We start from the raw sequence: 13,365 nt of genomic DNA, 5'->3' as shown, positions 1-13,365 counted from the left end.
TTATCAAACTGAATAGGTTAGAGCAATGTCAAACACTCGGAGAAAAGAACAGTACCAAGCACACAAATGTTACAGTGATAAGGAGTTAAGACTGCAACGAACTATAAAAGGGCCTTTGTGACAGACAGCAGACGGTGACCATTCCAGGCGAGACTTCTGAGGAAGGTGTCCTTCCGCAGACAAAAGCCTGTGAAGCATGTAACAAAAAAGCAAGCCTTTATATCAAAGCTCCCAGACTGCTCAGGAATATTCTTAGGAACCATACGCTCTAACTCTGTTCCTCTACCAGAGCAGGAGGAGAAGCGGACAACAGAGGATGAGATGGATGGATGGCATCACCGACTCAATGGACATGAGTTTGAGTGAACTCTAGGAGTTGGTGATGGACAGGGAGGCCTGGCATGCTGTGATTCATGGGGTCGCAAAGAGTCGGACACAACTGAACTGAACTGAATGGTGTGCATTTCATTAAGGGAATATTAGGAAATCATTTGGACTTCCCTGGTGGCTCAAATGATAAAGGATCTGCCTGCATTGCAGAAGACCTGGTTTGATCCCTGGGTTGGAAAGATCCCCTGGAGAAGGAAATGGCTATCCACTCCAGTATTCTTGCTTGGAGAATTCCATGGGCAGAGAAGCCTGGTGGACCACAGTCCACGGGGTTGCAAAATGTTGGACACAACTGAGCAACTTACAGCGAATAATTTATGAAAAACTGTAAAGGGATAAATTATTATGAAGTTAGAAAAGATGAAACTATCTTTTCCCTTCCTTCCTGAGAAGTCCTATATTAACACACATGGCCCAAACCGGTTTGCCTTTGGCAAGCTTCCTGTGTCCATTAGCAAATAGGTGAGCCAAAATGAGGAAAAGCTTTTTCAGGCATTTTAGTAATGATTATGAGTCCATTACCAGACAGATCTAGTCACAAATGTGCCCTTTTTTCAACTAGATGAAAATGCAAAGCACAAAACTACCTTTGCCTCCAACTGAGGGAGATATGTGCAGCCTGGAACACTGGCCAATGAAACAAAATAATTGTTCCTTTTGCCCAAATATTATTTTGTTAATGAGTGTTTCTGGGGTACAAGACCATTCATTTCAGTTCCAGGAAGCCATATCAGACGCTGTACGTCTCAGGCACAATGATGTTTTTCACTAGTTGGGATTGTAGACATGCCTTTAGAGTCATGTGTCTCTGAGCTCCATGATCTAGAATAATCGTATCCCCACAGAAACTCAGTTTGCTCATCCTATATTTAAACTCGCCTCCCCTGCCCTCTTCTTTGCCTTTTTAATAGGCTGAAACAAAATGGCTATTGATCTCTGACTTCAGTGATTTCTGTCATCAAACAATCTGATATTTTCCTCATTCCTCATCATCATTGTTTGATCCGTCAGCCTGGTGCAATTCTTGGCCAATGGCCATGTTAATTTTCCACTTGAAAGAACACAAATAGGATACTGCTTATGACGAAGGTAGTGGGGGGAGCTTGGGGAATAGCTGTCCGTCATGATGCATAGCAATTAGCCTGGCAAAATGAAACAGGAACACGACTGGATCTGAAACCTAGCCAAAACTGCCTAAAGGAAAAAAGGTCATTTTGCTGGGGGTATTAAGTGGCTTTTTAAATAGTGTCTATTGACAGTTATATTTGCCCTTTCAAAAATGGTACGGGCAGTGTGACATCAGAGATCTCCAGTTTCCATGGTGATTATTAGTGATGGCATTTCAAATGTTATGGTTAGGTTCTACAGTATAAATCTCTGCACTTGACACTATAAGGGGGAACAGAAAAAAACTGCTCCATCGTAACATTTTTAAAGGAGAGAAAGCTGATCATCTAGGTAGATAAACATCATGGCTTTTAAGTAAATACAATTTGTTCATCTTAAACAATTGGATGTTGATAGAAGCAACAAGAGCAAGCTGATGAAAGATACTACAGTGCTTGGACTTAATAGGGACTAATTAATTGCTTGGGTATTTAGCAGCAATTAACTATTATTTCCTACCTGCATATTATTTCATAAGCTGATTGTTCTGATACTAGTGATTTACCCATTTTTATATGTAGAAAAAGATTATTTTCTCATGCTGAAGCAGCTAATCCTAAGTTGAGAAATAGTCTAAGTAGGGAAAAACCTGTCTTCCTCTGCAGTTACAGACAAGCTGCAGGGTGAAGACTGCATGAGCTGCTCTGGTCCACGTGAACATCCCTCAAAGGCAGGGCATCATCTCCTCCTTCCTCTATCTGCCCTCCCAGCCCTGGGCCCCTGCACACAGGAGACACTCCAGACATGTAGCGATTCTGGTGTTAAGAAATTCATTATTGCTTTAACAGTTAGAGTTGACGGTTAATTTGAAAACACACAGTTTACCAAGACAATTTACTCAGGCAGAATGAATAAACTTAAAAGTCACTCTGATGGACTTCCCTGGTGGGGCTAAAACGCCACATTCCCAATGTAGGGAGCTCATGTTTGATACCTGGTCAGGGAACTAGATCCCACATTCCACAGCTACATACCCCAACTTAGGGAAAAAAAAAAAAAAAAGATCCCACATGCCACAAGGAAGATCAAAGATCCTGTGTGCTGCAATTAAGACTCAGCACAGCCAAATATATATATAAAAAAGAAAAGACACTCAGACAGTGTTTCATTTGATGTTGATAAACGGGTTTTCAATTTTCTCATGTAGCTATCAAGTTAATCTTTTATAAATCAGCTGTGAAATACACAACATGGACCTTTTATAAACAAAATATACTGAGACAACAAATAAAAAACAATTTGTGTTTTAATATGGAAAAACAGAATATATGGAGTCTTTCTGACTAGTGCTTGAAATCAGATCTACGGTGTAGTTAGTCATATTGTCCAGAGGCAGGATTGAGGGTTATAAATCCAAGTAACAGAAACAATCTGCTGGCAAGATAAAGGGGAATCATAGTGAATCAGAATTTAATTAAAAGAATTCGACATAAACGCATGCCTCTTAGCATCAGTGTAACCAGCATGATAAGTGATCTGTCTCTCCCTTCTTCAAGCTACTAGTTATGCCAGGACAGAATATCTAGGCTACCACTGTGTATGAGTTATACAAAAGCCTACAGACCAGGGGAAGGATAGATTTACAAATCAAGGACAAGGTCAGGTAAAGAAAAACAAACAAGCAAGGTAGGACACAGATCACAAAGTATCAGCAGATGGGACTGAGGTGGACAGGCATCCACTTCATTTCACAGATAGGATTAGCGACCTACGGGAAACTTTATCATCATTTCTATCATCAAATACCCAGACTGAATGAGACTAATTACTAATGAAATTAAAGGGTCTCCTGGTATGGTTTCATAAAAGAATCTACTTAATATGAAATCAGTAAAAACACAATTGATCTTGTTGAGAACTAAAAGAGATGAAGCTATTTAAGGGGCACATTTCTAGACTGTTAGAATGGCAAATGTTAACCTAACACACTTATTTTCAGTAAAGAAATAAAGGTCCGTGGAGATTCGAGCAACATTATTCAAGATCATCACAAGGAGAGCGGCTGTCAGTGCAGGAACAGAATCTTAACGCCCCTGCCCAAGTGTCTCTTCTTACACATCACGTCTAATGAAGTACTGTGAATAAATGCAGCACGGAAGCACCAGCACTATCCTAAGATTTTCATTCTAAGGATCAACTTATGGAGAATAACTGACTCTTTACAAAAACCAATTAAAACACACACACACACACACACAGCATTGTACTTAAATCAGGAAGACCAAAGTCAACTGAACAAATAAGGGAAGGAAAACAACCAACCAAGAAATACATTATGATTAAAAACCAACAAGGACACTTTAAATCTGTCCTTCTTGAAGTTCTGAATAATGGACACCTCAGGTGTCTAATTCAGGAACTCAAATAGAACACTAATACATTACTAAATTAGAGAAATACAATGCATCACACACAGAGTAAATGTTCTTAATGTTTTCATCTGAAGGGGGATCAGATCTTGGGTCAAACAGAAAGCCAAGGCCCTAGTTGGATTCTTCAGTACAGGGCACTGGGGAGGGCTCATAGGTCAGAGACAGGAAGTACCACTTCCTCCCACAGCGCTCACCTGAGTACCAAGAGCACATTTCCAGGGCTGCTCCTGTAAAAACCTGCTGGCCAAGAGAAAGCCCTGTACCAGTAGTCTACCTGTGACAGCTAGTAATGGGAAAGGTTCTTCCCTGTTATTTTTAGCGAGTCTCTTCTTGCTATTTTAAAAGTTCAACAAGCAGATGATCTGAAATTGAGCTAGTATTTAGATTAGAATAATAACCTACAAAGAGCACAGATGCTGATTTCCACTTAGTAAGACACTGTTCAAAAAACAGTGGGGTTCTTACAGGTAACTGAATGTGTCCCCAGGCAAATCAGACACTCCTCTCTGCGTATAACATTTCAAAAAAGAGATAGATAGCACGAAGGCAAATTAACTAATGCAGAGAAGTGACAGAATACAGATGCCCTTCAGTTTTAAAATTCATCAGGTTCCCACAGATACCAGAAAATCACACAGCTGCATATCAGACTTTGGGAATGCAGGCGCTGCCAGGGTCACAGAGAATACCTTTACCTTACTGATCTGAAACAGAATACTACATTTGGAAGAGAATACTAAAACCTTGCTCCTCAAAGTGTGATCTGAAGACAATCAGAATGGTCTTACTACAAGCCGGTTAGACACGTAGGCCTTCAGGCTCCAACCCAAACCCAACGAGTCACAATCTGCGCTTTAACAAGATCTCCAGATGATTCACAAACACATTAAGGCTTGGAAAGCACTGTACTACTGGAAACACTGATAGTTCGCTGGCAAAAGAGGCCAGCTGAAATTTCAGGTGATTCACAGATGCACATGTATAATGAGCTCTGAGTCAGTCTGGCCCTTTCCTGGTACCAGGGAAGGTGGACCTCTTTCAACCACAAGCTGAACAATTGAGAAGTAAACCTTTTTAAATTACAAATACTGGCAACCAATCAGGTGAGCTTCATTTAATTCCCACCTCTTTAGAGGGTTTAAGGTAACAGAAAAAACCCAAAGAACAGACATGGTTGCCAAGGCGGGAGGCAGAGGGATGGACTGGGAGTGTGGGGCTGGCAGATGTAAACTGCTGCGGTTAGGATGGTCCTACTGCGTAGCACAGGGAACTACGTTCAATACCCTGGGATAAGCCATAATGGAAACGAATGTAAAAAAGAATTATGCTGCGATCCAAAAATCTGCAAGCAATAAATGCTGGAGAGGGTGTGGAGAAAAGGGAACCCTCCTACATTGTTGGTGGGAATGCAAACTAGTACAGCCACTTTGGAGAACAGTGTGGAGATTCCTTAAAAAATTGCAAATAGAACTACCTTATGACCCAGCAATCCCACTGCTGGGCATACACACCGAGGAAACCAGAATTGAAAGAGACACATGTACCCCAATGTTCATCGCAGCACTGTTTATAATAGCCAGGACATGGAAGCAACCTAGATGTCCATCAGCAGATGAATGGATAAGAAAGCGGTGGTACATATACACAATGGAGTATTACTCAGCCGTTAAAAAGAATTCATTTGAATCAGTTCTGATGAGATGGATGAAACTGGTGAAGTAAGCCAGAAAGAAAAACACCAATACAGTATACTAACACATATATATGGAATTTAGAAAGATGGCAATGATGACCCTGTATGCAAGACAGCAAAAAAGACACAGATGTGTATAACAGACTTTTGGACTCTGTGGGAGAGGGAGAGGGTGGGATGATTTGGGAGAATGGCATTGTAACATGTATACTATCATGTAAGAATCGAATCGCCAGTCTATATCCGACGCAGGATACAGCATGCTTGGGGCTGGTGCACGGTGATGACCCAGAGAGATGTTATGGGGAGGGAGGTGGGAGGGGGGTTCATGTTTGGGAACGCATGTACACCCGTGGTGGAACCATGTCAATGTATGGCAAAACCAATACAGTATTATAAAGTAAAATAAAGTAAAAATAAAAAAAAATAAAAATAAAAATGCAAAAAAAAAAGAATTATGTATGCATATAACTGAGTCATCTCGCTGTACAGCAGAAACCAGCACAGCATTGTAAGTCACCTATGCTTCAATAAAAAATAGTCAAGATAACATAGAAAAATATAGGGAGCTAGCAGTGTTGAAAAATGCTTTATTAATCTGTCTGGAAAATGCCAAAAACCACAGCCAGATTAAATAGTCGATTAAGTGAGCGTGGGTCATTACATTTCCATAACTGTAATCATTAAAATCTGGGCCAAGGCATTGATTTATTGATTGGCAACATACTACTGATTTTTTTTTTTAGGTTCATTTAATAATGCTGGAGGGAAAAGTAACCTGAATCTTGATCAGGGCTTTCACTTTGTTAGCTGCTTATTGAGAAGAGCAAATTTTGTAAGGGTATGACACTGAAGAGTACGAGTGAACGGGTGTAGTCATGCTATTTTCTATTCCACTTATACCAGACTTATCTCGTCACGCCCACCTCCCCCAATCACCTGATGTCCTAGGTGAAGCTAAGGGGAATGCTTCCAAAAAGGGAAAGAAATCTGTTCCCCGGAACAAAGTCATTGAAAACAATTTTTAAGGAGTAAGGAACTCTGTCTTGAAACATCTTGTATTAGCAACAAGGTTCTATTTTAATTTTCTGAACAATACTGGCAATTACCACATTAACTTATGATTTTCTTAGATTCATTCATCTGATTTCATTTTCCCAGACAGAGTAACTGGGCAATGAAGCACGAGACCATGAGGAGATGGGGTACGGGAGGGCACCATGAAGATGGGGGACATGAGGAGACAGGGGAGACCATGAGGAGATGGGGCACAGGAGGGCAGCATGAAGATAGGGGACATGAGGAGACAGGGGAGACCATGAGGAGATGGGGCATAGGAGGGCACCATGAAGATAGGGGACATGAGGAGACAGGGGAGACCATGAGGAGATGGGGTACAGGAGGGCACCATGAAGATAGGGGACATGAGACAGAGGAGACCATGAGGAGATGGGGTTCAGGAGGGCACCATGAAGATAGGGGACATGAGACAGGGGAGACCATGAGGAGATGGGCACAGGAGGGCACCATGAAGATAGGGGACATGAGACAGGGGAGACCATGAGGAGATGGGGTTCAGGAGGGCACCATGAAGATGGGGGACATGAGACAGGGGAGACCATGAGGAGATGGGGCACAGGTTACTCATCTTGCCAGCAAAGAGTGTCTGCAAGCTCTATTCTGCCAGACTGCTTACAGCAATTTTCTTTGTGCCAGAGCACCACCAGTCTTTCCCTATTTGGCTCTGCCCAAGTGTGAATATAATCATCATAAACAGAGGCAAGAGAGGCCTTGCTAGGAGAACCACTGACTAAAACCGCCCACCCTGGCCAGGCCCGAACAGTAACCACTGGCACGAGCGGTCCTTGCACAGGAGTAACCACTTGCATAGGAGGTCCTGATGAGGAACGCGGCCATAACAAACCACCATAAACTGGAAGAACTTGGGCGAGGTCAAAAGGAGAGTGGAGACGCCAGTTCATATGTCCTGCCAAACTCCCAGAATCTTTCTCACTGGAATCCATCTACGCTGAGCGATGCGTACACCACCAGGAAGGACCCTGAGTCAGAACGACTGGCCAGAGACAAGCCGGAAACTAATCCCATCACCAAAAGAGCCGAGACTGTGGGCCACGTGGCAGGGCAGCCCTCCTGGGTTCCGTACCCTTCTGCTCTCCACCCGCGTGCCCGTTCCCAATAAAGTCTCTTGCTTTGTCAGCACGTGTGTCTCCTTGGACAGTTGATTTCCCAGTGTCAGACAAAAGCCCATTCTTGGGCCCTGGAAGGGGTCCCCCTCCCTGCAACAGCCTGAGACACTTTTACTTGTGGTACCAAGTTAACAATGTGAATGAATCATGAACTTTGCCCTCCGCCTAGGCCTACCCCCAGTTACCTGATATAACAGCTATTTTCCCAGATCCATGTTCTTCTCTGGCTATTCGTTCTGCTTCCTCCATCAGCAGCATGCCAAAGCCCTACCAAGAAGCAATAAGGGGGGTTAGGGAACTGTGAAGGAGAGAGGTCATTAAGAGGGGGTCCATAAAACAAGAAGGCTGATACTCAGTAGCTGCTAAACTCGTTAAAAGAGTGACAAAAACCCATTTATAGGCATAAGGAAAGAAATGATTCAATTATACCAAAAGTACTCAGGGGCAGACTAGGAATAACCCTGCAACAAAAGCCATCCCAAGGTATTCTGTGGATGATGTAATCTAGTCACAGCAAGGGAGGAATTGCCTGTCAATTTCTGTTGCTTTTTAAACAAGTTCTAGGCAATCTCCAGGTGATGAAAGTCTGGAGCATCTAATCTTGTATTATTAGTCACCCTTTCAGTTTCTAAAAGGCTTTTGGAAACCAGGCAATATTCTTAAATCATCTATTTGGGGGTTTAATGCTAGGTCCACCATTAGCAGTTTTAACTTGCTCTCCTGAAAATGAAAAAAAGTGGTTATTTATTTAGGTTGTTTGGGGGAGCAGAATAGCATGCCACTATCTCTTAGCTTGCATTGACAAAGTGCTTTAAAATTTCGTAAGTGCTTTCTTTCACATTATCATCTCCTTCAATTCCAAAATAGTTGAATCACACAAAATTGCCGGTATTAGATCATTTCTGACTTTCAAAAATAGCAATTTCCTATGGTTCAGTCTATTATTATATTCCAGTTGATTGAGTCTCAATTCATCTCTCCCTTCCCCTCCCTCATGCCTAAAGGGGTACAATTTAAAGAGAAAACCTCTCTGAACAACAGTAATGTTGGTTCCTCTATTTCTGCACTTTCCTTTCTCCTCTCCTCTTCCTTTCCTTCTCTGCCCTCCCTCTCCCCTCTGCAATCCCTTTTCTCTTTTCTTCCTTTGAGCAACTTCTTAACCACAGTCAAACAGAAATACAGTCCAGGATACCTGATGCTGAAATTTAGTGGGATCCCGACTGCTTACGGGGACCACACTTCCATACACGTGCAGCTCTCGGACTATGGACACACCCCCAACCAATTCGAAACGGAATGTCTCCTCTGAACACTTCCGTAATCTCAAGAGGCCAATCAAGATGTCCTGATCTGGGTCTTCGTATGACAGGAAGGTTTCCCAGCCTCCATTTGCAACATAATCTCTTCTCACCAATTCAACCTGTTTTAATAAAAAGCCACACAAAACTTTTAAAAAAAAAAAGAGTTAGAGAACAAAGTACATTTCTATAATTATATATATTTATTTAAACTAATATCTATAGTTAAGGATAGACAATAAATAATCACAAATTACATTTCTTTTTACTTGTCTCTCAATAGCACTGACTATAACTGAGAATTTGTGCCTTGTCTGCAGATGGTGTATGAGGAAAACTGTTACCATTTTATAAATATTTGAACCTCATTAACCTTAAGATTCTTACAGGGTTTGGCTCAGTTAATACTTCCATGGATTTAAATCTCTCAGCCTCTATGAAAAGTCTCTAAGGTAAAATTATACATTATGTCATGTACATAGTTCTTGGGAACACCCCGGGGCCCCAGAACTGTGAGGTGCTCAATGGTTTTTAGTTCTCACCTCTTCCACTAAAACCTGCTTTTTTGGGGGAAAATGTGTTGGTCTCATTCCTTGACGGGATTTTCAGAAAAAGTATCCCACAGGACCTTTAAAATATTGGGTTGACCAAAAAGTACATTTGGGTTCTTTTTCATAAGATGTTATGGAGAAACCCAAAAAACTTCTTGGCCAACCCAACAGTATGCTTAATTGTGAGACTAACAGGTTACAGAAAATACCGTCACCAGAGAGGGGTTTTAGGGGAAGCTTTTATGTTAGCACTCTACATGGTGTTTTGATTTTTGCATCCTGCTCAAGTGGCCCTTGTACTCTGCACAAATATTAAGCAATTGACACGCAGAGAAAGCTACGTATGTGGGCATGGTCACACTAGATGCACTCCAAAAATAGGCAGATTGGACCCACAGTGGGGTGATCAATCAGATTGACACTGACATTCCTCCTCAGCTTGTTTGCTGTGTAACTGGACTGCACAAGAAATTTGGCAGAAGAACTAACTGTGCCAGGGCCTACTTTTTCCTTGAAAGGTCCAAGATGTGAAAACTGTCAATTCATTTTGAGAAGAGAAATACCAGCTGCAGATCTCATCTCTTCTAGCCTTTCTCAAACAGGCTCCCACAGGAAAGAGAACCCCCACAGGAAAATCTGGCAAAAATCTAACACGATGACATTACAGGAGAGAAATTAATTCATTAAAAATATGTTTTCTAGAAACCCTGTTGATGAGGGTGATCTCTTCACCTGATTACCACAAACGGGCAATAACTGAACAGTTGCACACAGAGAAAAGCACGTGACACTCAGCTTTACCTGAAGGTAGCCACTGGTCACATTTGGCTATTTATATTTGAATTCTTTGACACTGTGACATTAAATAAAATTAAAAAGTAAGTTCTTCTTGCATGAGCCACCTTTCGAGTGCTTAACTGTCACATGTGACTGGTAGCTGACTCCATATTAGGTGGCACAGATGACAGGACATTTCCAACACTGCAGAAAGTTCTGCTGAATAGTACTGATCTATAATGAAGTTCCAACCTATCTTCCTAACCTGGCCCTTCTAGTGTTGAGTGACCTTCACGTCTGGCTTTGCTGACTTGACCCGATTCTCAATGACTCTTTGCTCTTAGTTTATTCATTAACTTTGAGAGCTTGGTTTTGGTTCTAACTATAGGGCTTCCCTGGTAGCTCAGCTGGTAAAGAATCTGCCTGCAACGCAGGAGAACCCAGATCGATTCCTGGGTCGGGAAGTTCTCCTGGAGAAGGGATAGGCAACCCACTCCAGTTTTCTTGGGCTTCCCTGGTGGCTCAGATGGTAAAGAATCCATCTACAATGCGGGAGACCTGGGTTTGATCCTTGGGTTGGGAAGAGCCCCTGGAGGAGGGCATGGCAACCTACTCCAGTATTCTTGCCTGGAGAATCCCCATGGACAGAGGAGCCTGGCGGACTACAGTCCATGAGGTCGCAAAGAGTCGGGCATGATAGAGCAACTAAACACAGCACAATACATAGCAGCTTTAGGCCCAGGCTTGACAAAGAGTAATGAGGAGGACCCAATCTCTACAAAATGAAGACACTCGCCTGGTATGGCCGGACTTTGTGATGAATTTCTTGGATTCCAACCTCTCTGGTTCTTACATCACGACACTGTGAAAAAAACAAAGCAAAAGAAATGAAGAAAGGGGAGGAAGGAGGGACGTAGGAATGGGGAAAAAATAAAGAGAAAGAAAAGAAAGAGGGAAGGGGAGGCAGATATAAAACCGGTCACTGATACAATTTTTACTGAAACTTCTCCATCAAATTCTGGGCTCAAAATTACATCTGGACATAATTTACATTGAGATTAAAAAACCGAATTTAAAAACGAAGCCATTTTTAATAAATGTGAAGATAGGGAAAAACAAAATGGAAATATATGAAGTTAACAGTGTATTGCTTTTAAAAGGAGTTTAGAATCCAAAGGAGATCGATACATAATATTGAAAGAACACAGCTCTTAAAATTTTAACATAGTTTTACCCAGAGGATACAACTGTATCTGAAAGTGCAATCCCAAACTATATCTATAGAAGAGTTACAACTGAATTCCTAATGTTCGAAAACCTTCACCATTTTATAGCAGTTAATGTTTCTAGCATCACCATATTCGTATCAAATTTTAGAAATGTCAGAAAGAGGGAAACTAAGACTGCTATCTTTTGCAGAGAAGGGCTCTGTGGAATAAAGGATGGGAGGGAGGAAGGAATGCGAGGAAGGAGAGGAAAGAGCTTTTATTATTATACAGTCCAAATCACGGTGTCATGGCAGCAGACTGGCTCTCTGAATGTCCCAGGAAGCACAAAGTTGCCTGTGGATGTGTGCACGGCCTGGCTACATGATGTGACTCTCGCTTCTACTCCACGACCCAGTGTGCAGGCTGTGAAGCCTGACACTTATAATTACAAAATCCTCACAGGGACTATTATCTGTCCCGTGGTATACTTTCCCCTATAGAACAAACTGTGGAGCTTATTTCCAAGACTCTAACGCTTTCCATCGGTGAGAAAAGATCACCCTAGGAAAGCTGATGACGTCTTGCAGTATACTACTAATAGTGTATTTGGTGTATATATGGAGAGAATTTCACGAGAAAAATAAGCGTTTGTTATTCAGTTCTAGAAAAACTAAGCTATTTCCATGCCCCGGGAACCCATATCCCATGCTCCTAAAGAACACTTGCCTGCTTTTGTCCTTTCTTGGAGGGGTGGGGAATGGTTTTTACAAAAGAGATTGGGCTATCCTTATTTTCTAGTAAAGACACTGCCTAGGTAAACTAGATAACTTTTGGCTACGACTGAATTCCAATCTTGAGACTCAATCCTAGATTACTTTATGAGAGCCTATCAAGGTTTAAGAGGGTAACAGTGCTGTTCATCCCAGCACTGTTCGTAATAGCCAGGACATGGAAGCAACCTAGATGTCCATCGGCAGACAAATGGATAAGAAAGCTGTGGTACATATACACTATGGAGTATTACTCAGCCATTAAAAAGAATACATTTGAATCAGTTCTAATGAGGTGGATGAAACTGGAGCCCATTATACAGAGTGAAGTAAGCCAGAAAGAAAAACACCAATACAGTATACTAACACATATATATGGAATTTAGAAAGATGGTAATGATAACCCTGTATGGGAGACAGCAAAAGAGACACAGATGTAAAGAACAGACTTTTGGACTCTGTGGGAGAGGGCGAGGGTGGGATGATTTGGGAGAATGGCATTGAAACATGTATACTATCAGGTAAGAAACGAATCGCTAGTCTAGGTTTGATACAGGATACAGGATGCTTGGGGCTGGTGCACTGGGATGGCCCAGAGAGATGATACGGGGAGGGTGGTGGGAGGGGGGTTCAGGGTTGGGAACTCATGTACACCTGTGGTGGATTCATGTCAATGTATGGCAAAAGCAATACAGTATTGTAAAGTAAAAAAAAAAAAATAAATAAATTAAATAATAAAAAAAAAAAAGATGATGGCTGGATGATGAGGTTATCAGACTAACCAGGCCAGGAGGAGGAGGAGCTGAGGAACTGGGACAGCTGCGGACCAGGGAGCAGAGCAGTCACATACTTGCTGGGGCTATTCATTACTGTACATGGGGTTCCTTGGTGGTTCCATGGTAAAGAAACTGCCTGCCAATGCAGGAGACTTG

At 42.0% G+C, this 13,365-nt stretch overlaps 1 protein-coding gene across 3 annotated transcripts in view; it reads right to left on the bottom strand.

Moving 5' to 3' along the window:
* Nucleotides 1-13,365, bottom strand: part of ELP3 (elongator acetyltransferase complex subunit 3) — a 124,842-nt gene that overhangs the window by 25,597 nt on the left and 85,880 nt on the right. For all 3 annotated transcript variants that reach the window (XM_012128450.4, XM_004004437.5, XM_042243526.1), the window contains 3 exons: nt 11,252-11,317; nt 9,022-9,249; nt 8,015-8,096 (listed from right to left, as the gene is read on the bottom strand). In XM_012128450.4, coding sequence (XP_011983840.3) covers nt 8,015-8,096; nt 9,022-9,249; nt 11,252-11,317 — 376 coding nt within the window. The remainder of the gene's footprint in view (nt 1-8,014; nt 8,097-9,021; nt 9,250-11,251; nt 11,318-13,365) is intronic.

Source organism: Ovis aries, chromosome 2 (assembly GCF_016772045.2).
Source record: "Ovis aries strain OAR_USU_Benz2616 breed Rambouillet chromosome 2, ARS-UI_Ramb_v3.0, whole genome shotgun sequence".
Lineage (NCBI taxonomy): Eukaryota > Metazoa > Chordata > Mammalia > Artiodactyla > Bovidae > Ovis > Ovis aries.
Note: the sequence above shows the minus strand (reverse complement) of the source record. Positions and strands in the feature narration are given on the sequence as shown.